Below are 24,748 nucleotides of genomic sequence, written 5' to 3'. Positions count from 1 at the left end.
CCTCAGCTCCACCATTCCATTATTTTACATCACATTTCATAATGACTCAGAACGCACAATTCACGGAAAACTGGTAGTTTTCACATCTATTCATTAACAAGCTCACCTGGATACTGTGGAAGGAGGCTGGACCTTCTTGCTCTTCCTCTCGAGGTGGAGTCGAGGGAGTGTCATTCTTCTCAAGGATTCGGCCTGTTAAAGGGAAGTATTTACTCGCCACCGCTGCCAAGTGCTTGCAGGAATAGTTGTGTCACTGTAAAAACAAAAAAAGGTCTAGACTACACATGAGCTTATCTTGACAGGAGGTGCACACATGTCACTAAATCTAGACTCTTCTTGACTAAGTTACTTAGTTCCATTTGTATTCCCATATTATTCACTGTCACTCATTTTTAAGAGTTAGCCTACTGCTGGTTGCAAATCCTCTCCTAAGTCTAGGCTATTTACTGTATCTGCCTTTAAGCATACACTGGAATTTCAATATCTATTAGCTATTGCTTAATCTATATCCTCTATAACAATTCAGGTTTCTCAATAAACCTTTTAAATCCCTGATTTCCTGACCACTGGCCATGAGTCACTTCCCCCCTCATCTTTAGGCCTTGCTGCCTACCTGTTGCCTTCCTGTACTTAGGCCTACTTGCACAGATTTAAACCACAAGGGGGCGCATTTATACCACTTGTAAATCAAATACATTTACAGAGGAACTTTAAATTAACGTTTATGTTGAAACTTCTCATATTTATCATTATACCATACTGAAAAAAGCATTAACCAGTAAAGTTAATAGGCACGCACAAACATCGTTACATTACATTCTTTGTCAACTGCCCTGTTACCAGGGTTGCCAGGTTTCACAGAATACTTTTTTTTAGGCTACTACAGCTACACTGACACTCAGATTGAACAAGACTGGATGAGTCATGTTTCTAAAATATTTATTCTGTAATTTTTTTTTAAAATTCTGCTTCATATCGTTTAATATAAATAGATTTTTTATTTATTTATTGTTACAACCAAGATAATTTTACAACTTTTCCTGATAAACATAGGCTACCTAAACACAATACTTTCTTATTCCCTGGTTGGAAAGTAGCAGGGTGAGGATACATCTTATATCGCCTGCCCCTCACTCAATACATACAGTAGCCTAGGTCTCTGTCAATCACTGAGCAACAGTCTTACATTGAAGTAAACAAAACAAACAAAAACATAACAAACAAAGTTTCAATCTGACATTTTCGCATTAATAAAAAGAGTTTGTGAGCCATTAATTACTTGTGTCATAAGTTCTGGTGGTTATTTCTATAGCATTTTCTTGTATTAGAATATGTTTGTATACGTAGGCCTTGAGATCCTAAAACTTCCTTTGTTTGACTCCAACAGAGATGCACTTTCAGATTTTATTTGAACTTTTACTGGTCTATCTATCTATCTATCTATCTATCTATCTATCTATCTATCTATCTATCTATCTATCTATCTATCTATCTATCTATCTATCTATCTATCTATCTATCTATCTATTTTCATTAAAAAAAGGAAAGAAGAGGGGAAAAAGAAAAAACGGCACCTAAAAAACTACATAATAAATAGGGTACATTGTAAAGCTATATACAAAAACTACATGAATTTAGTGAGGAAGAGATAACTTTTATTGCTAACTGGCAATCATGTTTCAAATTCAGAGTTACTGCATTATTCATGCATGCCGATATATAATTAATCACCCACAGAGCAAAGAGAAAAAAAAGAGTGGCTGTGATTATTCACCGCGCTGCGTTGAGACAGAAACGCATAACTGGCAACCCGAGTCAGTCAGTCAGAGTGCATGCAGACAGTGTATTGTGCAGGAGCAAGCAGCAGCAGCAGCAGCAGCAGCAGACTTCCCGCAGGGATCCCCAGGATTACACACAGACTGCTGCTGCTGTTTACATGGCTGACAGAGCAGCAGAGGACTAACTAACTAATAAACTAACTTGGTCGGACGGTGCTACAACAATACTTCTGTGACACATCCGGGGGAATTTTAACAACACAATGGAGCAAGAATTTGAAGATATAGACTCGTCCGGGGGATGGCAAAACCTTTACAATGTAAGAGTCCGGACACTGGCTGCTGGCTGGGGCCTCTCGTGTTTCTATGACGATCGGTTGCTAACTTACTTAGCTTTAGCTTAGCTTGAGTTGATAGCCAGCTAGCCCCGGTTAGGCACCTACTGTAAGGTTAGCTTTAGCCGTATGGGTGACACGTTCAACCTCACAGACTAACAGCAACATATTGTGTAAAGGCTAGAATAATAATGATGATGGTGTTGTGTAGCACTTATTTATTGAAGGCGGCTGCAGAGAGCTTAGAAATAAATCGGGGCGCTAAGTGGTGGCTGACTTCCGTAGCTAAGAAAACGTGCAGCATAGTTGAGCTCATGTTAGCTAATGCTTGCTGACGCTAGCAGACGTCAGCTGCAGTTTCTGAGAATTCATCAGGACTTCCAGAGAAAAGCGCATGTGTTGTGTTTTACCACCAGCAGCAGCAGCAGCAGAAGCAGCAGCAGCAGCGGTCCAAAGAGAGCACACAGCACACCGTGCAGTTTATATTTCTGCTCCGGTTTAACTTTAGGGTTATGATGATGATGATGACCCTGAAATACGCAGGCCAGGCTTGGCTTGGAAGTTTTTGAGAGAGAGATTTAAACATTAAAATACTAATGCTGCAGAAGTTTGTAAAAAAAAAAAAAAATCTTAATTAGCCAGATAAATAATCTAATTGGGGGAAAGTAAAGTTAAACAATCCAACTATTCAGAGTGTATGCTAAGAGGTGGAAATGCTTTTCAAAAGTAAAAACCTTTCTGACATGTATTTTTTTTTCTCTTTTCTTTAATTGTTTGGGTACATATCAGTAAAACAGTTAAGGTTGACCTATAAAGAAATAAAGAAAGTTATTGTGTAGCAGAAGCCGGGATATCATATTTGGCCTCACCTTGTACACACAATGAAAAGTATTTGTAGTAAAAACAACTGCTCTCATTACAAGAGTTTGACAAATGAGAGAAAAGCAGTAGAGCAGTACATGTCTGTACAGATGACACTTCCAAAGAAAACAATGCAAATGACACTCTGCACAAAGGCCTTTTATTATTATTGGTGCTTGCCACCACTTCTCTCAGGTAGATTGTAGGTCATGTGCTGTTTTCATGTCTTCCACTCATGTTGTTGTATCAATGTAAAGAGATGCACGACTCATGTTCTTCTTCTTGTCTAAAAACAGGAGATCCGCAACCAAGCCAGCGAATATCCTTACAAAGTGGCAAAACTTCCAGTGAATCGGAATTTGAACCGCTACAGAGATGTCAGCCCATGTGAGTCTTATGACAAATGAGCTCGTTAATGAAAATTTTGAATGACGTCTTTGTGATTTGCAATTATCTGTGTGATCCCCCTCCCCCCCCCCCATCTGCTTTCAGATGATCACAGTCGAGTAAAACTTGAAAACTCTGAAAATGACTACATCAATGCAAGTTTAGTCATGATGGAAGAAGCCCAAAGAGCTTATATTCTTTCTCAGGTATGATTGCACTCACAGTTATCTAAATGACACTGTATGAGTGTACACTGATATGATCTGTAGGTCACTTAAAGGAGAATATGCATGAAGGATTTCCCATTGATGTTCTGTGCGGTGTTAATTCCTGTGTCTTCTGCTTTCACAGGGGCCTTTGAGGAATACCTGTGGTCATTTTTGGCTAATGGTTTGGGAGCAGTGTTCCAAAGCTGTTATTATGCTCAACAGAGTTATTGAAAAGGGATCTGTAAGTACAATTCTCGTCATGTATTGACACTTACATTAACCACAGATGTGCACAGAGAGCATTTAGCATATTTTTCTATTCTAATTTAGCATTATTCATTGGTCCATTGATGGTAAACCTCTTCATTATCCAAAAGAATATCTTATCTTAGCATAAAGACTGGAAACTGAAGTTGTTTGAGAAGCCAAGGCAGGAAAGGAAATGAGTGTATTTCCCAAACTGTTGCACCATCCCCTTTATATCTGATTGTTTTTTTTTGTTGCAACACTTGTGAATTATTCAATATAGATAAGTCAAACATGATTCACGTATTTGACACGTAGTTTTCTTGTTTCTGTGCCATCTAAACATAGTGTGCTGAATGATTTTCCAAAGAAATTCCACATTACAAACTCTCCACAACAGGATGATGTCAGCATCTTTTTTGTAGGGTCATTAGGGTTAAACCGAACCTTTTGTAATGCTTAGTCGACGTTGTTTACCACTATTTATGACTTGAGGAAACATGTTGCTAAGGACTTTTGTAGTACAGTAACACAGCAATATTGGCTCTCATGACTCGGAGGATAAATATCATAATCAGATGTGTTTGTTTGGGCTCAGAGCATTCCTATACACTGGTAATGGTGTGTTGCTATTGATAAAGATTGATCAATTGCATTGCCTCAGTCAACACACCCCTCTGAGGGCTCAGAGCATGTGGCTTCCCATCCAAGACTGAATTAATTGATTCTGTCTTAACAGGAAAAGTGTGCACAGTACTGGCCGACCACAGAAGAGCTACAGATGTCTTTCACAGACACAGGGTTTGTTGTCAGGCTACTCTCAGAGGAGGACCAATCTTATTACACAATCCGAGTGCTAGAACTGCAAAACACAAAGGTGAGCGTGCATGAGAGACTATTAGGTAATGTAACCTTTTCAGAGTCTGGAGTGGTCCGGTGTTTTCTGTGTGGTGCAGTTGCTTTGTGTCCACTTTTGCTACAAAATCAGCGAATCTGCTCAGTGTTAAAGGGATAGTTCAACATTTTGGCAAATTGCTTTTTGGCCCTTTGCCATAATCCCTATAGATTTAGCAGTAGGTTTGTTGCCTTTAATTGTCGGTGCAAGTTGTTTTTAGAACGGCGGAGCAGAGCCACGAGCTGCTCAGAGCTACGCTACGGAGGCTCATGGGATTTCTTGGTTTCCCTCATCAAATACACAATCCAACAACTCCAAAACGCTCTGGTGGACAAGTTGTGACCTGCACATTCACCACGCTATGAGATAATAACAGAACGTTACGAAACAAAGAGTCTCTGTATTTGCCTCTAAAACAACTCTGTCTCGTAACGTTCTGTTATTATCTCATAGCGTGGTGAATGTGCAGGTCACAACTTGTCCATCAGAGCGTTTTGGAGTTGTTGGATTGTGTATTTGATGAGTTTGATGAGGGAAACCAAGAAATCCCATTAGCCTCCGTAGCTTCGCTCTGTGCAGCTCGCGGCTCTGCTCCGCTGTTCTAAAAATAGCTTGCACCGACAATTAAAAGTAACAAACGTATAGGGATTATAGTAATGGGCCAATTTGCCAAAATGTTGAACTATCCCTTTAAGCGTAGTTGCAGTCACACCCGTCTTCTAACATCTCAGTCTTTGTGCACGCAGAAGATAAATGTTGTGATTTCATGGTGTGTGTGGTGTTTGTTCTAGTGACAAGTCAGGCCCAGTCATGTAAAACTCCATCACTGTCAACGTCACATGCTTTCTGTCTGTCTGTCGCAGACCGGGGAGTCGAGGGAGATCTACCACTTTCACTACACCACGTGGCCTGACTTTGGTGTCCCCGAGTCTCCAGCCTCCTTCCTCAACTTCCTCTTCAAGGTTCGGGAGTTTGGCTCGCTGAGCGCGGAGCACGGGCCGTCCGTTGTGCACTGCAGCGCCGGGATTGGACGCTCAGGGACCTTTGCCTTGGTGGACACCTGCCTGGTGCTGGTAAGAAGAACTGCGAGGGAGGGGGGCGGGTTGTTACCACACACAGGTAGCATTACAGAGAAATGCTGCCTAGTATGGTAAGGGCCAAAGGAGTTGAAACATTACTCAATATGTTCAAGTTTTGGCAAGAGGGTAAAGTGAGATGCAGTCATGATCGTACTCGGTGATACCTGCAAGAGGGGAGAGGTTGGGGCATGTTGTTGTTACGCTTGTGCAGTCAAACAGTGATGTTTGATTGTTTTAAGCATTGAAGCATAAAAGCTACCTGTCACTGATCACCTGGAAAATGAGTTTCTTCCAATGTACTAGGTTTCTACATTCCCATGCATGTGTGAGTAAACTGAAAATGATCTGGAGGATTTCAAGTCTTGATAAATGTTTTTTTTCCGTTTCCTTCAGCCTGTATGTTTATGTCAGGAATAAGCACTCGAAATCACTCATAGGGCAGGGTTGAAAAAAAGAAAAGGGCATGACCGTATGAGAGTTAAGCAACATTTGATTCAGAATTGGATGACAGGTAGGATTTACTATCCGCAGTTGGTTAATATATTTTTTTCTTAATTTCAGTTTTCAAATAAATTAATCTGAATGGTGTGAGTCTCTGTTGAGCTGTCTCTTATCTCAGCATGTAGTGAAAACACAAGATTAACTGCATGGTTGTCTTCTAAACACCTTAATCTGTCCTTCAGATGGACAAATCTAAGAACCCATCATCAGTGGACATACAGAAGGTGCTACTGGACATGAGGGATTACCGCATGGGCCTGATCCAGACCCCAGACCAGCTCCGTTTCTCCTACATGGCCGTGATAGAGGGAGCCAGACTCGTCCTGTCAGACAACTCAGAAACTCAGGTAGCTCAGAAACACGTCTCTGGAAGTTAAACTGTACTTTCCAAAGCTCATATTTTGACAGTTTTTTGTGACTATATTGCAGAAATGTACAACTATGAGGTAGTTATCAATTTCAGTCCAAGTCCTGCAGCTGCTCTTAAGATCATTACACGATGGATAACTGTCAGTCTTAGCAAAAAATATAATGAATCAATCATTTTTCATTTGTTATGCATCCATTGTATGATGCTAATCTTTCTCCAGGTGATGTTAATTCCCGTATGTGTGCATAACTGATTATTATCCTGTTTGGAAATACTGAATAATGTGCTGTAATAGTGACTGATGTTGTGGAGCGTATTGTCCGTGGCAGTTATCTATTGTAATTTTATACTTTGGCCAGTTTTATTGTGAAACAGGGGTTAGATTCAGTTGCATTCTGTGTGGCATTAGGGAAGTCTTACAGCCCTAAGCCTTCAACTGTTAACCCTGTAGAAACACCTGTTTGACTGGTGTTGCAGGGCAGTAAAAATGTTTTCGTTTGCTTTTTATGGAAAATTTTGTCGTTTGGGAACTGGAAGGAAATGTTCATTTGTTTTCTCGTACGTCTTGTTTCCTGTAACAAAACAGAGAGTGCTGGCCAGAACTGCCCTCTCCGCGGAGCCAGATCTGCCCCCTCCGCCACCGCCACCCCGACCTCACCTCAACGACAGCAGGCCCAATGGTCAGCCAGCACCCTGTGGGGATATGCAGCCTCTCGCAGGAGACCACCAGATGGAAACAGAGCCAGATGGCCTTGACCACAGTGTGGCTGAGCACTCTGGGTAAGTAGCACCACCCAGGAATGCTTGAAGTGTTTTTTTTTGCCAGGCTGATTTTGAAGAAAGCATGCTGCGAAAGAAAAATATGAAGTTTAATACCTTGATTCCCATCTGTTCTGTTCTGATCTGCAAAATCCCACCTCAATGTTCCTTTCAGACTTCTGAGAAGTCAAGAGTGGTGGCACGGTGCATGAAATTAATGTGTTTTTCAGACTGTTGTTTTCTGGCTTCTGCTTCCCCTAAAACTCTTTTCAATTTGTAGTGTTAGAAAGCGACACCGGGAGGAGAGGATTGCCAGCACTGCACAAAAGATCCAGCAGATGAAACAGAGACTGACCGACACAGAGAGGAAACGAGAGAAGTGGCTGTACTGGAGGCCCATCCTGCTCAACGTCGGCGCTGGAGCAGCTCTGGCTGTCGGCCTGCTGGTTTGCTGGATGTACTCCCAGTGAAACACTTTACTGGGTCACTTACAACTGACTCTTACTTTGCACCAGTACCTGGAGTTAGGTACTTCTCTAAGCAGATTTAGACAATAAGATGTGCATAACTGAGGGTATTTATTTCTTAAAGGTCAAAATGCGGGAGCGCTAGATCAAAATGAGTGTGTGTATATTTTTCATGTAAGATCTTAACAAAAATAGTAACATCTCAGGATCTTGGTGCCAGCACGATGATTTAATTTCCCTATCCTTCTTGTCACTGTTGATGAATGTACTGTATCATAGCAAATGGCTTTGAAAGAAACTTACTAAAGGTGCAGTACAAAGAAAAAAAAAATTCTGACAGGTTTATTTTTGCATTCTTTATTTGTAATGGTCAGATGTGTGTTGATCATCTGTGGACATGTTTTACATTTTGCATTTCAAAATAATGTTTGTTGACTGTCCATCCTACCATAGACACGTAGGAAGATTCCACACCCTAGAGGTCAGCTATGGGATATTTTCTTCGTTTGTTTTTCTGTAATGAAATTTTGCATTTCATGCATGCATTTAAGGTTTACCAGAGTACCACTTGTTCTTCCATTCACATTTAGCAGGGCATCCCGATATGTTTCAAACTCTGCTGGAATGTTAACCTTTAATTTTTCTGTTAAATGAGCACATTTTTTCTCCATAGGTTTTGGTTGTGGATCATCGTGGCTGTCAGGTCCCCCCCACCCCTTCGCCCTCACAGTTTAATGTGTTTATATTCACCCACTGGATGGGTTCATGTCATGTGTGTTCAGGTTATCCCACTTTTAGGAAACCAAAGGAAAGCTGTCCATTTTTACTCAAATACCAGCCAGGCAAGCTGTTCAATAGTACTCCCGTTATGTGGAATGTATGTTCTGTTGGAGCTTTGACAAAACTGACACCTGAATCACAAAGTTAAACTAGTCATAGCATCATTTTGTTGCATGTGACTTTTCTCTCCTTTTTTTGTTTTGTTTAAATTTAAACCCATAGTATCACCAATTGGTTTTCAATGGACTGGGACCAATCTCTAGCTATAATAGTGCAATGTAGAAGTTGGAGCAGAAGCCCCCGGGGAGGTAGCAGACATGTGTGTACCTGTTTGTTTGCTGGTTTGAGATAGCTTTAATGTGCCTTGAAGTGAGTTAAATCAAAAAGAAAAAAAAGCGTGCTCCAAGGTTTCTTAGCACGATCAGTATGGGGAAGAAAAAAGAAAATGTTTTTGGGAGCTGTTGCGTCCCACTTAATAAGAGTAACATTATGCTGATTGATTCGTTTGTAACCGCAGGTATGATACGAGGAATTGTACCAGAGTTGATTGCACACCAAATGTGACATAAGCATGTACTGACTCCTGAGATGAAATAACATGTTAGTGATTGGCTGGTTAGCACCGTTGGATTATGGCTTTCTACTCACTTAACCCAGAAATGATAGGCGACGTTTGACCATGACATTCCATTCATTCTAGTTTCCACATAAGATTTCAGGGGAGTTTTATACATTGCAGAGCTGCAGTGAGAATATGATAGATGGTGTTTTGAAAAATGCAAACAAAACGTGAAATAATGATTAAAATAAAACATTCATCTTTCTTTTTCTTTTTTTTTACTTAAACCTCCGAGTCTGCTTGTGTTCTTTTTAATTCTGTCAGTAAACCAGATTTACAGCAGCCACAGTAATCGATTCCAGTCCATTGATTCAGTATTTCAAGAAGAGACCTTGTTCATATTGACTGCTTTGGTAATTTAAGTTTTTCCTATCCCTGGGATGACACAGTGTTAAAACCTGTTGTGTAAAACTGCCTACTAGCTATACACTTTACACCAGGGATAACAGCCCCAGGCTACCAAAGCTTTCACACCGACACATTCTTGCTTCAGCAATAAAAATCATATTAATGCTATGATTTAACTTATTTTAAGAGTGGGTTATGATAGTATGACACTGGATGATTTGGCTCAGAGTCAGTGGAGCTGTTTCTCCTTCACATTGACAACAGCCAACTGAGACACCTCAGGCAGTGATGCTCCTCTGGGCATGTGCACCTGGAGAGATGCTTCACCCGCCCTGGGAAAACCCTATGGGAAAACCTCAGGTCCCTCAGGAGGGACCCACTTCACTTCACCTGCTGCCATCAGCATATGACCTAAGCTTGAGCAGTTAGATAATAAATAGATAGATGGTTCAGTCTCTCGCTATCTTTATTTCAAAAATCTCATAGGACCAACTAAATGAACTAGCTTAATATGAAACATAAAAAATGAACATACTTGAATACACACCGTCTATGATACACACAAAACCTAACAATAATTGGGACAAGGAAAATGTGTGAATAAAAATAGGTGGACGATACACAGAAAATGACCTAAATGAAAACATTATAGTGCGAGAACAAAGTATGAATTCTAATAACTTTGTAAATATAAATAATAATGTAAAACCGTACGAGAAATATTCCCTCCTATTTTGTAGTGAACGTGAAGAACTACAAAAGGGTCCTTTTGTTGTTGTCGCAAACCTACCGTCGTTACAGACGATGAAAGGGGCAGCCACGGCGATGCCTGTGTAAAAATGAGCAACTGATTCTTTCATAAAAAATTAAATAAAAATGTAAATTTGAATTTCAGTAACTCAGAAGTGATATCACGCTCGATATAGATTATTTTATTGAGTATTAGTCTTATAAAAGTCTGTATTTATCTTTATTTATCGACAGGCATCTATGCAGACGCCTTCACGCTTGCTTTTCCGCCACAGTTTAAACTGTCAGGATGAGAGGTTTGTTGTTTCCAGACGACAGACGAGTACAAACATCAAATAAAGCTAAAAACAGACAGATTTACTCACATTAGTTTAGGTTTTTTAGGTTTTTAAAGCTGATAGGAGTTCACCGGCGGCCATGTCTCTGCCTCCAGAGAAAGCTTCAGAGCTCAAACAGATCATTCACAACCATCTGGTCAAGGTGAGTTAACTGCACAACGTTAGCTTGTGTTTCTGTACATAACGTTACTTATTAGACCATATCCGTCTCTACGGTTCCTAACAACCCTGTAATAAATGAAAAGTTACGCATATTTGACGTATAGAGAAGCGGCCGGTGCTAATTTAATGCATAGCAAAGTAATATCTGCTGTGGGGCTGATGGGAGTTGGTGATGAGCGCTGATGTTGTACATTTAACTTCTGATGTGGTGCAAAATGTCAGGATTTTACTGTGCTGTAGCCAATCTTAATTAAAAAGATGATAATCAGATATAATTATACAGCAGGGGATGGTTATAAGGCCTCCATGGTGAAAGTCAAAAATATGTCACTGTGTTTTTGTTTGGGCTGCATGAATGAACATGTGTTAATTCAGTTTCCTCTGGTTGTCAGATGGATATCCATGGGAAGATCCGGGAGGTGCTGGCTGAGAGCGTGAGGGGGGACCAAGGCCCGGCTCATCAGTCTCTGTCTGAGGCTGACTTTCTACGAGCTTTGCAGAGCCGGGGCATCGTGGATGATGTGATGAGGGACCTGCACTTCGCCCAGGTTGACCAAGCATTTTGCATTTGACTGGGGCTGCTGCCAAGTTTCCCAACTGCACATCAAAAAACAAATATTTGAATATATTATTATTGAAATTCTAGATCCAGATAAGAGTTTATCCAGTGTCTGAATTCAGTCACCTGTAGTGTTGACCCTTCTCTGCTTCTGTCACGTAACAGGAAGCGGCTGCAGGTGCAGAAACAGGACCTCATCCGAAGCCTGCCACTCACTTTGTTGACAAAGACATTATTCATCTGAAGAAATGTAAGACATGTCATTACACAACGCAAACACACCAATATACAGTAAGATCAGGGCCTGTTTTCATACAGTAAAGACCTTTAAAGAAGCAGGAACACTTTGACAATGAGGCACAGATGAAACATTTGAAGTGCCAGTTCCAAGAGGCATTACATAATATACTGCATTTATCTATAGATTTGATTATTTATCTTTTGATTGCTGTGATAGTTTCTCAGTGGAAGATTTACCCTAGATTGTGCAGATTATTACATACTGTATGTATGAGCTGTAGTATAGTTATATAAATATATTGCTGATTTTACTGACACAGACTGTCTTTATGTGATTTGCTCTTTAAAAGGATAGTTCAACATTTTGGCAATTTGGCCCATTGCCATGCTACAGAGGCTAATGGGATTTCTTGGTTTCCCTCATCAAACTCATCCAATACACAATCCAACAACTCCAACACGCTCGATCTCGTGGACAAGTTGTGACCTGCACATTCACCACACTATGAGATAATAACAGAACGTTATGAGACAGAGTTGTTTTCTAGGTAAATTCATGCAAAACCGCTGATGCACATTCCTGTCAGGGGCAGTTTTTCGTCAAGCAGTCTCTGCATTTACATCTAAAACAACTCTGTCTCGTGACGTTCTGTTATTATCTCGTAGCGCGGTGAATGTGCAGGTCACATCTTGTCCACCAGAGCGTTTTGGAGTTGTTGGATTGTGTATTTGATGAGTTTGATGAGGGAAACCAAGAAATCCCATCAGCCTCCGTAGCGTAGCTCTGAGCAGCTCACTGCTCTGCTCCGCCGTTCTAAAAATATCTTGCACCGACAATTAAAGGTAACGAACCTACTGCTATGATTATAGGGATTATGGCAATGGGCCAATTTTCCAAAATGTTGAACTATCCCTTTAAGCTCAAAGAGAGGCAGCTAATAACAACGTATCAGCTAATGATGGATAACTGTTAAACTGTTCCTGCCTCTCGGCATTGTATTTTAGCTTGATCACTGTCCCACAGTTGACCACACCTCTCTGTAGTTTTGTGTTAGCGATAAAATAGATTTGATTTGTTTTGAAGTTTCAAAACTTTCTGTCATTTCTCTCAGCCAACATTGACCCGTCAAGACGGTGCCTGTACCTCCAAGTGCTCGGAGGTAAGGCCTTCCTGGAGCACCTGCAGGAGCCGGAGCCTTTACCCGGGCAGGTGTGCTCGACTTTCACGCTCTACCTGCACTTCCGCAACCAGAGATTTCGCTCAAAGCCGGTGCCCTGCGCCTGCGAGCCCAACCTGGAGGAGGGCTTCCTCTTAGAGATACACAGAGATGGAATAGGTATCTGGTATCAGTCAGTCTCAGTTTTTGACTTTTATCTCTCTCTCTCTTTCCTTTTTTTTTTAGATGTACCGTTTTAAAATATTGCAGACGTCTGCTCTTACCCGACCTGTTGTTTGTCATTGCTTTCATCCCTGCAGGAGACGGCAGTAAAATGGCAGACGCAACCACCATGCTGTCCATGTGTGACCCGGTGCACTTGGTTCTGATCAAGACAGACACGTCCAGTGAGACAATGCTGGTCTCGTCCTACTTCCTGGACTGGAGGACGGTCCTCAGCTCGCCCAGTGGAAAGACCTGCTTCGCCGTGGAGCTGATGGGAGTCGGTGAGGAGAGATTGTGCTGCAGTGAACGCTGACTGAGCCTGGACATTTTACTTTTGTGTTTTTAATCATCATCTACAGCTAAGAGCTAAGAGGAATGATTTTCTGTTTTTCTAATGATTAATTGATCGTGTAGTAAGGGTGGGAGAAAAAATCGATTCACTTAAGTATCGCAATATTTTTTTTGACGATTTTTAAATTAATTTTTTTTTTTTTTTTAATATTGTGCAATGTGCATTTGTTCGCCTTTTTTTAACATACAGAGAGTCCAGGTTTTGAAAAAGGGTTTAAGTTCACTTTATAATTGAGTATGTTAATCTATAGGCTCCTACAGTATTTGTGTACAGATAAATGTTAAAATGTAGCAGTTTATCTCAGTCTATATCTCATTTTGTCAGAAAGGTTTCAGAAGCCTGTCTAAAAATCGAGAAAAACGGCAATATCGTAGAATCGCAATTTAAATCGAATCGGCATCCAAAAAATCGTAGAAGAATCGAATCGGGAGAAAAGCATATCGTCCCAGCCTTATCGTGTAGGTTATCGATTAATCTTAACTATTATTTTCTCCTTCTAGTTTTAATCAGCTACAAGGACAAAGGATATGACTGATCTCACTGAGGATTTTAACTGTCATGTGTGTTTATTCTCCTAAAGTCAGACACTAACCAGCTGTGGAGATGTGTATTAGGATTTTTTCTTAATCATATCCATAAACTTATTGATCAGGATCATGTTATTACTGGTTCTTTTTTTTTAATGACTGGACTAGAACTGGTTGGACTTGTTTCTCTCAACCACTTGTTCAGTTTACAACAACCTGCGTCATTTGAAGATTTATGGTGAGCTAAGATAATCATCAGTTGGACTCACATGTAGCAGCTCTCATGTGAGCTTTTCCAAAGAATTTACTGTCAGATTTACTACCTACCAAACAGAAACAACATGAATAAAAACATGTGTTTTCAATTTGTTCCTTGTTGAACCGGTGGTTTGACAATTTCTTATTGTCCTTTTACTTTATTGCATTTACAGTCAAGTTCACTAGTAGTTGTTTTAACTCCAGTTTACTTTCACTGCAGTGCAGCCATAAAGAATAAATATATAAATATGGTTGTTAATAGTGAGTGGGCCGCCACAAATTAATCAGTGTATGGGAAATGATTGGTTGCTGCAGTTCGTAATGCAGTTCACTGGTAGCATAGTTGGTCATTGTGTGATGTTTTTCCAGTGTAATATAAAACAAAAACAACACCAGCCGTTCAAGTCTCAGCTTTTTGTGTCAGTTACTGGTTTTAATGTGGTCACTTGATCCTCCCTGTTTCTCTGGAAGCCTTTCACAGACAACACGTGTTTTTCTTCACAAAGATTCAAGCTGTTTGATCAACCAGTCTGAGTAAGAGAGTAAGAGATAAACAATAAGGAAAGATCAGAGAAAAGTAATTAAACGGTTATCTGTGTACGTCTGAGCGACAAAGCTGTATTTCCATCTGTCTAATTGTATGTGTGTGTGTTTGTGTGTCACCAGGGAGTGAATGTAAAGTCCCAGCAGGTGTGTTGACCATCAGTCTGGAGCTCTACCCTCCTCTCACAGAGACTCTGAGCGGTGACATCATCAGCACACAGGTCAGTTCACTCCCTTTGTGTGTCTGTCTGTGGCTGCGCCGTTTATTCATCTGCCTCATTTACTCATGAATGAAATGAAACCGCTGTGAATGAGCGATGTGCTGCTCAGTGCAGCTGAACGCCGCCGCCGATCGATATTCCTGAGATACGATCCGAAGGCGAGAAGAAACATCAGAGGCTCTATATTTAGTGCGATGATGTCACTGTGTTTCCCGTGCATGCAGCAATCACTGGAGAGGCAGAGGACGGCAGAGAAGGAGAGGCTCTTCTTGGTCTATGCCAAACAGTGGTGGAGGGAATTCCTCGAGATCCGGCCGTCGCACCAATCCAAGATGGTCAAGATATTTGCACAGGTTCATTTAAAATCTGATTTAAGTTTTATTTATTTATTTTGAATATTTTATTTTAACGTTTTAAACTTTTTAAACCTTTTTTTTTTACAAAAAATAGAAAAAAAACCTACATAGCAGCACCTGACATTGTTAAATGAAGTAACTGAAGTAAGAAAAGGAAAGACAGAGGCTATATGAGGATATATACAATAACTAAAGTAGCCTAGTGCCTTCTGTCTCATCGGGGGTATGAATAAAAAAAAAAAATAAATAAAAAAAAAAAAATTCACACACACACACACACACACAAAAAAAACAGAAACAATACAGGAAAATAAATCAATTAGCAATACCATATACAGTAGCAGCCTGATTCATATATTGGTCATTTAGGTCTCGTCAAGTAAGACCAAAAATGGTTTCCATGTTTTCTCATAACAGTTGGGTGCATTCCTGATCTAAGTTTTATAAACAATGAATCTGTGGAGATTATTTGCATTTGGCCACAGATGCACTGGTTTGTTTTATTGTTTATTTTTTGGATCCACTGACATCAGATACTCTTCCTGGGGTCCCCAATGCAACTAAACACTTTTATATTAATACATAACATGCATCTATTCTGTACACATATTTGAATACACACACTCATGCACATCCCATTCATCCTGATGTGCTCAGATCACTGTAACCCACACATCATGTACACAAACAGAACAGACCAGTAAGAAAATCTCACAACTCATACAACAACATTAGTCGAGTCAACCGATCAAATCTCTAATGGTAAATTGATCTTCTTATAGTTGATTAGTTTAAATCGTGCTCCTAATATGTTTAATACCTTATATCAGGTTTTCTGATGGTTTAGTGTAATAATGCTCATATCTGGCTGCATGCTGTCATGTAACCTCTGTATGTGTGTGTGTGCGTGCATTGTGCAGGATGAGAACGGCATCAGCAGACCGGTGTGTTCCTATGTGCGTGTCCTGCGGGCGGGCCGGCTGCTGGAGAGTCCTCGCCAGGCGGCCCGCTTCGTCAGCCTGCTGGCCCAGGAGAAGGCCCCGGTGGTGGGAGGAGGCGGAGGCAAGCAGGAGCAGTGGTGCACGCTAATGGCTTTCCTGTGCAGAGGCAAGGTGAGGAGAGTGTATTTACTGCCAGTGATCCTGTCAAGTGCTACGCGTTCCAGTCGTTGTGCTACTATATACGTGGAACAGGAACATGTATTTTACAAGTCTGTTTAATTATGAGTCCAACGCATCAAAGGATGTGGAGGAAATCTCTATCTTTATCTTTATCTGTAGCGGAGCTGAAATGTAACTGAGACCTGATTGTATTTTCTGACCGGTCCTGTCTGTGCGATGTTGTCGGCCGTGTGTTTTTGCCTTTGGTGATTTACTGCCTTGTTTGTGACATAATGTCTTCGAGTAAGTGCAGGGCGATCATCCAAACTCTCCATTTGGCATCTCTTAAATTGCCTTTGTGTTATTCCTAGTACAACCTTTGCTTGGCTCTGTGTAAACGGTTTGGACATAGCATACCAGTGCTGTAGTGTTAATGAATAAATCTTTCCAAGGATAATAATATTACCATGATAGATGGAGGGAGGTAACAGGATCGTAAAGTTGCAGATGATCCTCAGTATTTTTTATTACCATTTCCTTTTTTGTTTTCATGCACTGTGAGGTTTATTTTTATTGAATAGTTGATTAAGTTAGTTTTTATTCCTTCTGATCTTCTCCTGGACTGAGCCACTGCGATGTGAGAAAAACTGTGACACTATAATAACCTTAGCTTCAAGTTTAAATGTAGCATGTGTGCAGGTTATGGAGATCAAACTGAATCAGTCATGACAGAAGAAGTTACTTAAGAAAGAATGAAAAGTTTCAGAAAGAGTAGAGTTCATGTTAAAGGAATAGTTCACCAAAAAATGAAATTCAGTCATTATTGACTCATCCTCATGCTGATGAATACTCTGGAGTAGTTTTTTATTCATCTGCAGACCTGGGAGGCCGGTTCGTAGTCCAACGAAAACCTATATGAGATTAATAGGGCCTGACACAAAAACGTCCATAAAACTGCACAAAAACAATTTAATATTCCTCCACACCGCTCGTTCGTGGCAGTCCAAGTGTCCTGAAGGGATATAGTCCTGAGTTTACCCGAAATGACGTCATTTGTGTGGAGGAATATTAGGAGGAATTGTTTTTGTGTAGTTTTATGGGCGTTTTTGTGTCGGGCCCTATTAATCTCATATACAGTAAAGTTTTCATTGGACTACGAACCGGGTCTCCACTTTGAGGAATAAAAAACTACTCTGGAGTATTCATCAAATACATGAATTTCATTTTTTGGTGAACTATTCCTTTAAGGGAGCACAACATGCAGCTTCACTCACCAACACCAACCTCCCCATAACCTCAAATTCCTGGGTCACTTAGAAAAAGAGAGGAAAAAATAAACAAGAAAAGGAAAGGTTTAGAAATAGATAAGCTTCTATAAACTGTTTATGACCAAAATGAATTGAAAGACCAAAAAAAAAGAGGAAATAATCCTTAGTTTGATTGTGAAAGTTTTCTAGGAAAGCTCACCACACCTTCAGGAACTCATTGTATGATCAGCAGATCTTTCTGAGGCTGAGACAGGAAGGACATTTCAGATTTAATAACAGATTCACACTCACAACATGGATTCTTGGTTTAAACAACACAATCCCTGTTCCTCTGGTCAAGTTTTTACATTCAAACAAATGTGATACTCGACTCCCAGACAGCCATCTCTGCAAAGGTTTGCAATTATATCTTACTTCACCTGAAGTTACAATGACCATCTGTCTTTTTCTATTCAATAGATACAAGTTATATCTGTGTCAGAGCTGTTTTTTTTCCTATTTTCTTCAGTTAATAGAAGCTGTTTCCCTTTATTTGACAATCGGTGCAGATGATATCTCATGTATCTGCACTTGTGTTGAATGATTTGCAAACCTCGCTCTCTTCTGTTACAGTACACAAGTCAGAGTGTAAAACAGCATCCGTAGACATGCATCAAATTAATGGAGAAAAGCTGTAATCCCATTTCCCTCTAACTTCCCCCTGAGAGCCACATAACCTCGGCCTGGCCCTTCTGACTGTCATGTATGTTTTGAATCAATGTCACAAGTCTCTGTTGCACCACACACAAAGTTTCGTTCCACGAGTCAAACAGAGAGAGAGAGAGAGAGATACATAAACTTGGCCCCAGCAGCCGTTTACACTCTCTCTCTCTCTCGCTTCTGAGCACAGCTGATTGTGTCATTTCTGAGAAAGAAGGATTCGTTCCGAGTTGACTGACTGATGCATTTTCATCTCACGACCAGATAGCGCGGAATTTCCCAGACCACCACAGGATAAATGTTTCCTGCTCTCTCCTCTGCGAGCGGCTGGCAAGACAGACAAGACACCACTCTCACAAAGTGGCCCTTGTCAGCTGTGATTTATGAGTTTCATTCCAGGGAAAATTAATTTAGCCTCATCAGTCCCCAGCCTGTTCTGATGCCGCCGTCCATATTAGCACTTCTGGGGAACATCTATCATTCTGACTCGCCCGTAGCTCGAGCCATCGCACAACAGCAGCAGCAGCAGTAGTAGTGGTAGTGGTGGTAGTAGTAGGAGCAACAGCAACAGTCCCCTCTCTATCCAGGCCTCTTCACTGGAAAATAAAAGTTTGTCAGGGACAGTTTGACATCTGCAGAGCTCATTTTATGTCCAGCAAATTTTCTTGGGCTTTCTGAGAAAGACAAACCACAGTGTATATTTGTATAGAGTACAAAAATGACTAAAAATATCGATCAATTTGTTATTTATTATATACACAAATGTTTTCCAGGAAAGCTCCCCACACCTCCAGGGAGATTTTGTTTTAACAGCTGAGTCATTTCACAGTATAAATTGTTTTTTTTCCCCAGAAACCCACTTATAATCTAGTGTTATTTTAAGAATCATAATATTTCTGGGAAAAAATGTTAACATTTTTGAGAGATAATGTCTAAGTAGTGCTAATATTTCAAGATTAAAGTATCAGAATTTGAGCGTAATGTCATAATATCATTAAGATATTTCAAGAATAGAGACGTCATATTGAAGATATGAGACGATGAGGTAATGTTTTGAGGTTAAAGCTAGATTTTAACATGTTTTGCTCTGTATTGATCATCTGAGAAATGAACATGGAGGACAGCTCTCTGACCTCTTTGCAGCAGTAAATGTAACCAAATGTGTAAAAACTAAAATAGCTTTAGGAGCGTTCAGCTGCCTGTCAGTGAATGGAAACGGCTCAGGAGGCTAATTGCTTTAAGAGATTTCACCAGGATTAAAAGAATCTGTTGCAACTTTGCAGCAGCAGAGATACATGACCTGAACCTAACCACTAACTAATCCTCTTGTTTTCTATAAACAACTAAGCTAAAATTAAATAAAAATGGTGTAAGTATAATGATAAGAGAACTGTAAACACATGAGAACAATCCTGTCAAACATACATTCTCAGAAAAGCAGAGAGCATTTTAGCCTCCCCGAGCCATGTCCTTGTGGGTGAATTCGCTCTGTTGCCTTCAGGGCGCCGTTATGCCCTTCCTATGTGTAAAACGAACCGCTTCTCTAAATCATTCGTCCCCTCTGCACTCAGACTTTTAAAGGGACAACGAGGAGTTTTGGAAAAGCAAAGCGTTTTCACACTACATTTATGAGCCTCCACGCGCACCGTGAAATTCTTTGACCGGCGCAAGACGGACTCATGTTTTCATTCATCAAGAATTAAAGTCAGAGGTTCGAAGACGATCACATACCGTCGTAGTTCCGACCATAAACGGCGATTCGGTGGCGTTATTCTCATGACTCGCCACAAAAACGAAAGTAAAGAAACGCTGGTCGGCTCGCCCAGCATTTCCGCCACCACTAATAATAACAAAATAACGATAGAGACAAAACGATATATTTATCAAAAATGGGCCCATTAACAAGTGTGGGTAGCGTAGATTCATCCACATTAATGTGCGACTTTTTTATAACCAAATAGAAACTCCTCATTGTCCCTTTAAATTCCTCATAGCGTTTCTCTATTTTTTTTATTTATATATATATATGTATATATACCCTATACCCATTTCAAGCTCTGTGTTGTTGTCTGATGTGTGTTGTACTGACTATCTATTTATTGTCTATTTATTGTGGGCCATGTAGGCCATACAAACCACGACAACCTGCTGCTCAAAATGAATTGCCCCTTGTGGGATTAATAAAGTTGTTTTTAATTTGAATTTGAATTACTGTATAGAGAGCCTAAGCGGAAGCAGGAAGTAACGGTCACCATGGGACCTCAACTCTGAAAAACTCCATACAAATGAACGGGAGTCCAAGTTTTATTTCGTGATCCGTTTGAATTGTGCCATGAGAAAAAAATATGTCCTCTACCTGTTTAAAACATCACGTTTCATCCCGAGAAATCAGCAGTTTGTTGTAAAACTATTGTAAAATAAAATTCAGAAGAATCTGTGAGCAGAAAGACTACAAGTCGCGTAGGTGACGTCACACACCAAATGCCGCCCTTTCCCGTGTCAGTTGGTGACGTATTTTTTGTGGGACACAGATCTGTAGTCCATGGAGCGGTCTTCACACAAAATACATTCTTCTGTTGCCGTTTTATGATAAACGGCTGATTTCTCGGCATGAAACGTGATGTTTTGAACAGATAGAGGTCATATTTTTTTCTCATGGCGCAATTCAATCGGATCACAAAATAAAACTTTGACTCCCGTTCACTTGCATGGAGAGTTTTTCAGAGTTGAGGTCCCATGGCGACGTTACTTCCTGCTTCCGCTTAGGCTCTCTATTGTGACCATGTTTCAAACTTCACAAGCACTTTGTGTGTGTGTGTCCTGTGCAGGGAGACTGTGAGGACCACGCCACCCTGCTGTGCAGCCTCCTGCTGGGCTTCGGCCTGGATGCATACGTGTGTGTGGGCACCAAAGCCAAGGGAGTGCCACACACCTGGGTCCTGACCCGCGGCACCGACGGCAGCATCACCTTCTGGGAGAGTCTGACGGCACACAGGTCTGATGTTCATCTCAGTACACACACTGGTTACTGCCTGATGGATAATGTGCAGGATGGTCTTTAGATATGATATGACTGGTACCTTTAAAGCAGAAGTAAGCGATCCGGTCGTTTTGGCTAACTTCCTGTCAGCCGATGGAGTTAGCAGTCCCCGCCCTCTTCCCTACGTCACCACATTCACGCGCATCCCTTGGCTGCACACACAGAGAGGACCGCCCCTTTATGCCGTTCTCTCTCCTCATTGGATAAAGGTTGTAGGATACAAGGAAAGTTTTCTCCTCGGCTTACAGCAGAGCAGAGTGACTGACAGACCCGTGTTTCAGACCAAACACTCTATGTAAGTGATTGCTGTCGGAAGATATAACTATTTAAGACTTATATTAACACAAATATTCCGCTTACTTCTGCTTTAACGTTTTAAACAAGAAAAGAACTGTGCTTCATCATATTCAAAAATTTACCACTTATTTTCCTGTAACTTCTGCAGCCAGATGAAATCATTTGACTACACTGGGTTTTTTGTTTGGGCCTCATTAGACAGTCTTTGTGTGTTTGTCAGCAGCAGCAGCAGCAACAGCAGCAGCTCTCTCACAATCCCATGAATGGATTTCCATGAAATTTGGAATCCAGGCTTTGGGCCAAGGAAGAATTGATTATATTCTGGTGTTTATCCACTTCTGGGATTTTCTCCATTAATTACTGTGTTGTAGCCAAAAGAGGTCTGAGTAACAGATAGTAGGACCTTTACTTGTCAGCTAACACTGATGCATTAGTGAGATGCATCTGAGATTGTGCATCACTTTGATCACAGAAAACCTTTTAGTTTCTAAGTCTGCGCCTCTTGTCCCACTCGTGTGGTCAGATACCTCCACAGGCCGATAGACCCGGATGCCCCGCCCCTGGCCCCCCAGCCCAAACCCACATCCCCCTACCGCACCGTGGGCTGCGTCTTCAACCAGCAGACCTTCCTGGCCAACTGCCAGCCGTCCGACGCTGTGGAGCTGTGTGTCTTTGACTTCCAGGTAGGAGCAATTACATTCACCCCCACCATCATCACCGTATCTATCATTATATCTATTTCTAACATGGTTCATTGTCCATTGTAGTGTTGATAAAGTGCCGCTGAAATATCACTGTGCTGTTTGTTTAATTGGGAGGTTTTGTGTTTATAGATATTCTCGGGTCTGTTTTTCCTTCAGAATCAGTCCCGGTGGAAGGCGATGAGCGAGGAGGCTCTGAAGTCAGTTTGTGCCCCGGGCTCCACCACCTCTTTGCCCCCTCTTCCTCCGCTCTGTGCCCCTTCTCTGGATCCGGCTGCGTCCAGCAACCAGCTGGAGCTGGAAATGCGCTACCTGGTGTCTGAGCACAGGAAGGTAAAAACTCTGTCTGGCTGATGACAACTAGGATCAACAGTTATTTACATTTATGTTTGAGTAATTTACCTTTAAAGGAGACATATGATGGCCCCTTTCCACAAATTAAAATAGTTCCCAAGTGTCTTAAAGACATGTCTGTGACGTGCTTTGGTCAAAATACCCCAAGGATCAAACATCACAGCTCTTTTCATCCTCTCAAAACAGCCCTGTTCAGAACAGCTGGTTTCAGTGCTTGCCCCGCGCTGCCCCTTCTACCGATACCAGGTAGGGGTGGGGTTATGCAAATTAGAGACCTAGTTACATCACTGTAAGATAACTGAGGGAACAGCTCGTAAAACCATGTGGATTTCAACCTAGGGAGCCTGCACATTACAGATTTTTGTGTCAATTCTCACATTTTGGGGCCGGAAGGCAAAACAAACACCCAAATATATGTTAAAGAGGCTTTAAAAAGTGATATTTCCATGATATGTCCCCTTTAACTGAATATAATACTATATTAAATGGTAAATTTTTTTAAAATAGCATTTGATGGTGCAACTAACCTTTGTGGTGCTCTGTCCTCCAGGATCTGGAGCTGGCGACAGTCTGGGACGACCACCTGTCCTACCTGCTGTCCTCGGCCTTATCGGCCTACGAGCTGGAGCGCTGCACCGGCGTCTCCTGTGGCAACGAGGAGTTCCAGGACGCGGTGAGGAGGGCGGTGCCGGACGGACACACCTTCAAAGGCTTCCCCATTCACTTTGTCCACCGCAACGCCCGCAGAGCCTTCGCCACCTGCCTCAAGTGAGACACACTGCTGGATATCATCTGTGTTTGTACAAACTTTATTTGCCATTTGCCCCTTTTGTCTTTTCAGCTCTTCACATTTCTTGTGTCTTGTGTCTCTTGTCACTCTCTCTGCAGGTCTCCGTTCTGCCAGGAAATAGTTTGTTGTCGTGGAGACCATGTGAGGCTGGCGGTCCGTGTCCGTGTGTTTGTGTACCCAGAGAATGCGTGTGCAGTGTGGCTCATGTTTGCATGTAAATATCGCTCAGTGCTCTGAGATATGAGGAGACGGTAGCTACCAGATTATGCTGCTACTGACAGGTATGTTTATTTTATAAACATTAAACATTATATATTTTATTTTTATATGCCATTATACATTTTTATATACATTTGACGATACATGATTTTTAAATTAAGCAGTTTTTAGTGATTTTAACAGATGTTTGTGGCTTTTTCTACTCTGGTGCTTAGACGTTTATTCTGTAGTCCTGTTGACTCATTTGTACAGACTTTTGCGATCAGATTTGTATTTATTTATCTATCCATTTTTTGAAAATAAATGGAGTACTCTTACTCTTTCTTGTAATCATGAATATTAAAAGATTTTTTTTTTTTTATTGCACGAAAGATTTAGCTTTAAATGTTTAAAAACTGGGCTTATCTTGGCTTCATTTTCACCACAGTTTCAACAAACTCACAACACTCTGACCTCAAAATCTCACATACCCCAAACAGAAAAAAAAACTGTCTGTATTGAATTAGAGAGCAGAAGCAGAGAGTCTATTAGCATCACAGTGTATTTGTTCTCTTAACAAAGGTTTCTGTTTTCACAATGCCACTGATTTAATGGTTATAATTACATAAATGAGGCTGTCACACAGGATTATACACATGTCAATCAGAAAGAAAAAACTACACTGAACTAGTTTATGTAATTTGATCATTAAATATACCAAACTATACAATGCAATGCGATACAATACAATAAAAATGGTCTTTGGCTCACCACATAGGACAGACAGTTCATTAAGATGAGACAAATATAAAAATATAAAATATAACAGGGCGTAACATTTGAAGAACTAATAAATGGGCAATAAAACACAATAAGAAACAGTTCTATAAAATAAGTACAGTAGTATTGTGTGTTTACTACTTAATTTTTCATTTCTTTATTTATTGAATTGGGACAGTGGGACAGTTGCAATTGAATT

The 24,748-nt window shown here is 40.8% G+C and overlaps 2 protein-coding genes across 2 annotated transcripts; both read left to right on the top strand.

The window, feature by feature from the left end:
• Positions 1 to 1,768: 1,768 nt before the first annotated feature.
• On the top strand, positions 1,769 to 9,444 carry ptpn2a (protein tyrosine phosphatase non-receptor type 2a). The gene is made up of 9 exons (XM_085802940.1): positions 1,769 to 2,098; positions 3,271 to 3,361; positions 3,467 to 3,567; positions 3,713 to 3,811; positions 4,556 to 4,693; positions 5,575 to 5,784; positions 6,474 to 6,638; positions 7,248 to 7,441; positions 7,701 to 9,444. The coding sequence occupies exons 1-9, from the start codon at positions 2,042 to 2,044 to the stop codon at positions 7,888 to 7,890; spliced, it is 1,245 nt and encodes a 414-aa protein (XP_085659066.1). The 5' UTR covers positions 1,769 to 2,041; the 3' UTR covers positions 7,891 to 9,444.
• Positions 9,445 to 10,658: 1,214 nt separating this feature from the next.
• cep76 (centrosomal protein 76) lies at positions 10,659 to 24,045 on the top strand. The gene is made up of 13 exons (XM_085802939.1): positions 10,659 to 10,864; positions 11,277 to 11,432; positions 11,609 to 11,693; positions 12,796 to 13,020; positions 13,161 to 13,346; positions 14,869 to 14,966; positions 15,191 to 15,319; positions 16,243 to 16,434; positions 21,218 to 21,384; positions 22,250 to 22,409; positions 22,587 to 22,760; positions 23,332 to 23,549; positions 23,670 to 24,045. The coding sequence occupies exons 1-13, from the start codon at positions 10,802 to 10,804 to the stop codon at positions 23,806 to 23,808; spliced, it is 1,992 nt and encodes a 663-aa protein (XP_085659065.1). The 5' UTR covers positions 10,659 to 10,801; the 3' UTR covers positions 23,809 to 24,045.
• Positions 24,046 to 24,748: the final 703 nt, after the last annotated feature.

The sequence above is a fragment of the Trachurus japonicus genome, chromosome 16 (assembly GCF_045865225.1).
Source record: "Trachurus japonicus isolate A0001 chromosome 16, Traja_1.0".
Lineage (NCBI taxonomy): Eukaryota > Metazoa > Chordata > Actinopteri > Carangiformes > Carangidae > Trachurus > Trachurus japonicus.
The sequence above is the reverse complement of the archived record's forward strand: the minus strand, read 5'-3'. Positions and strand labels throughout refer to the sequence as shown.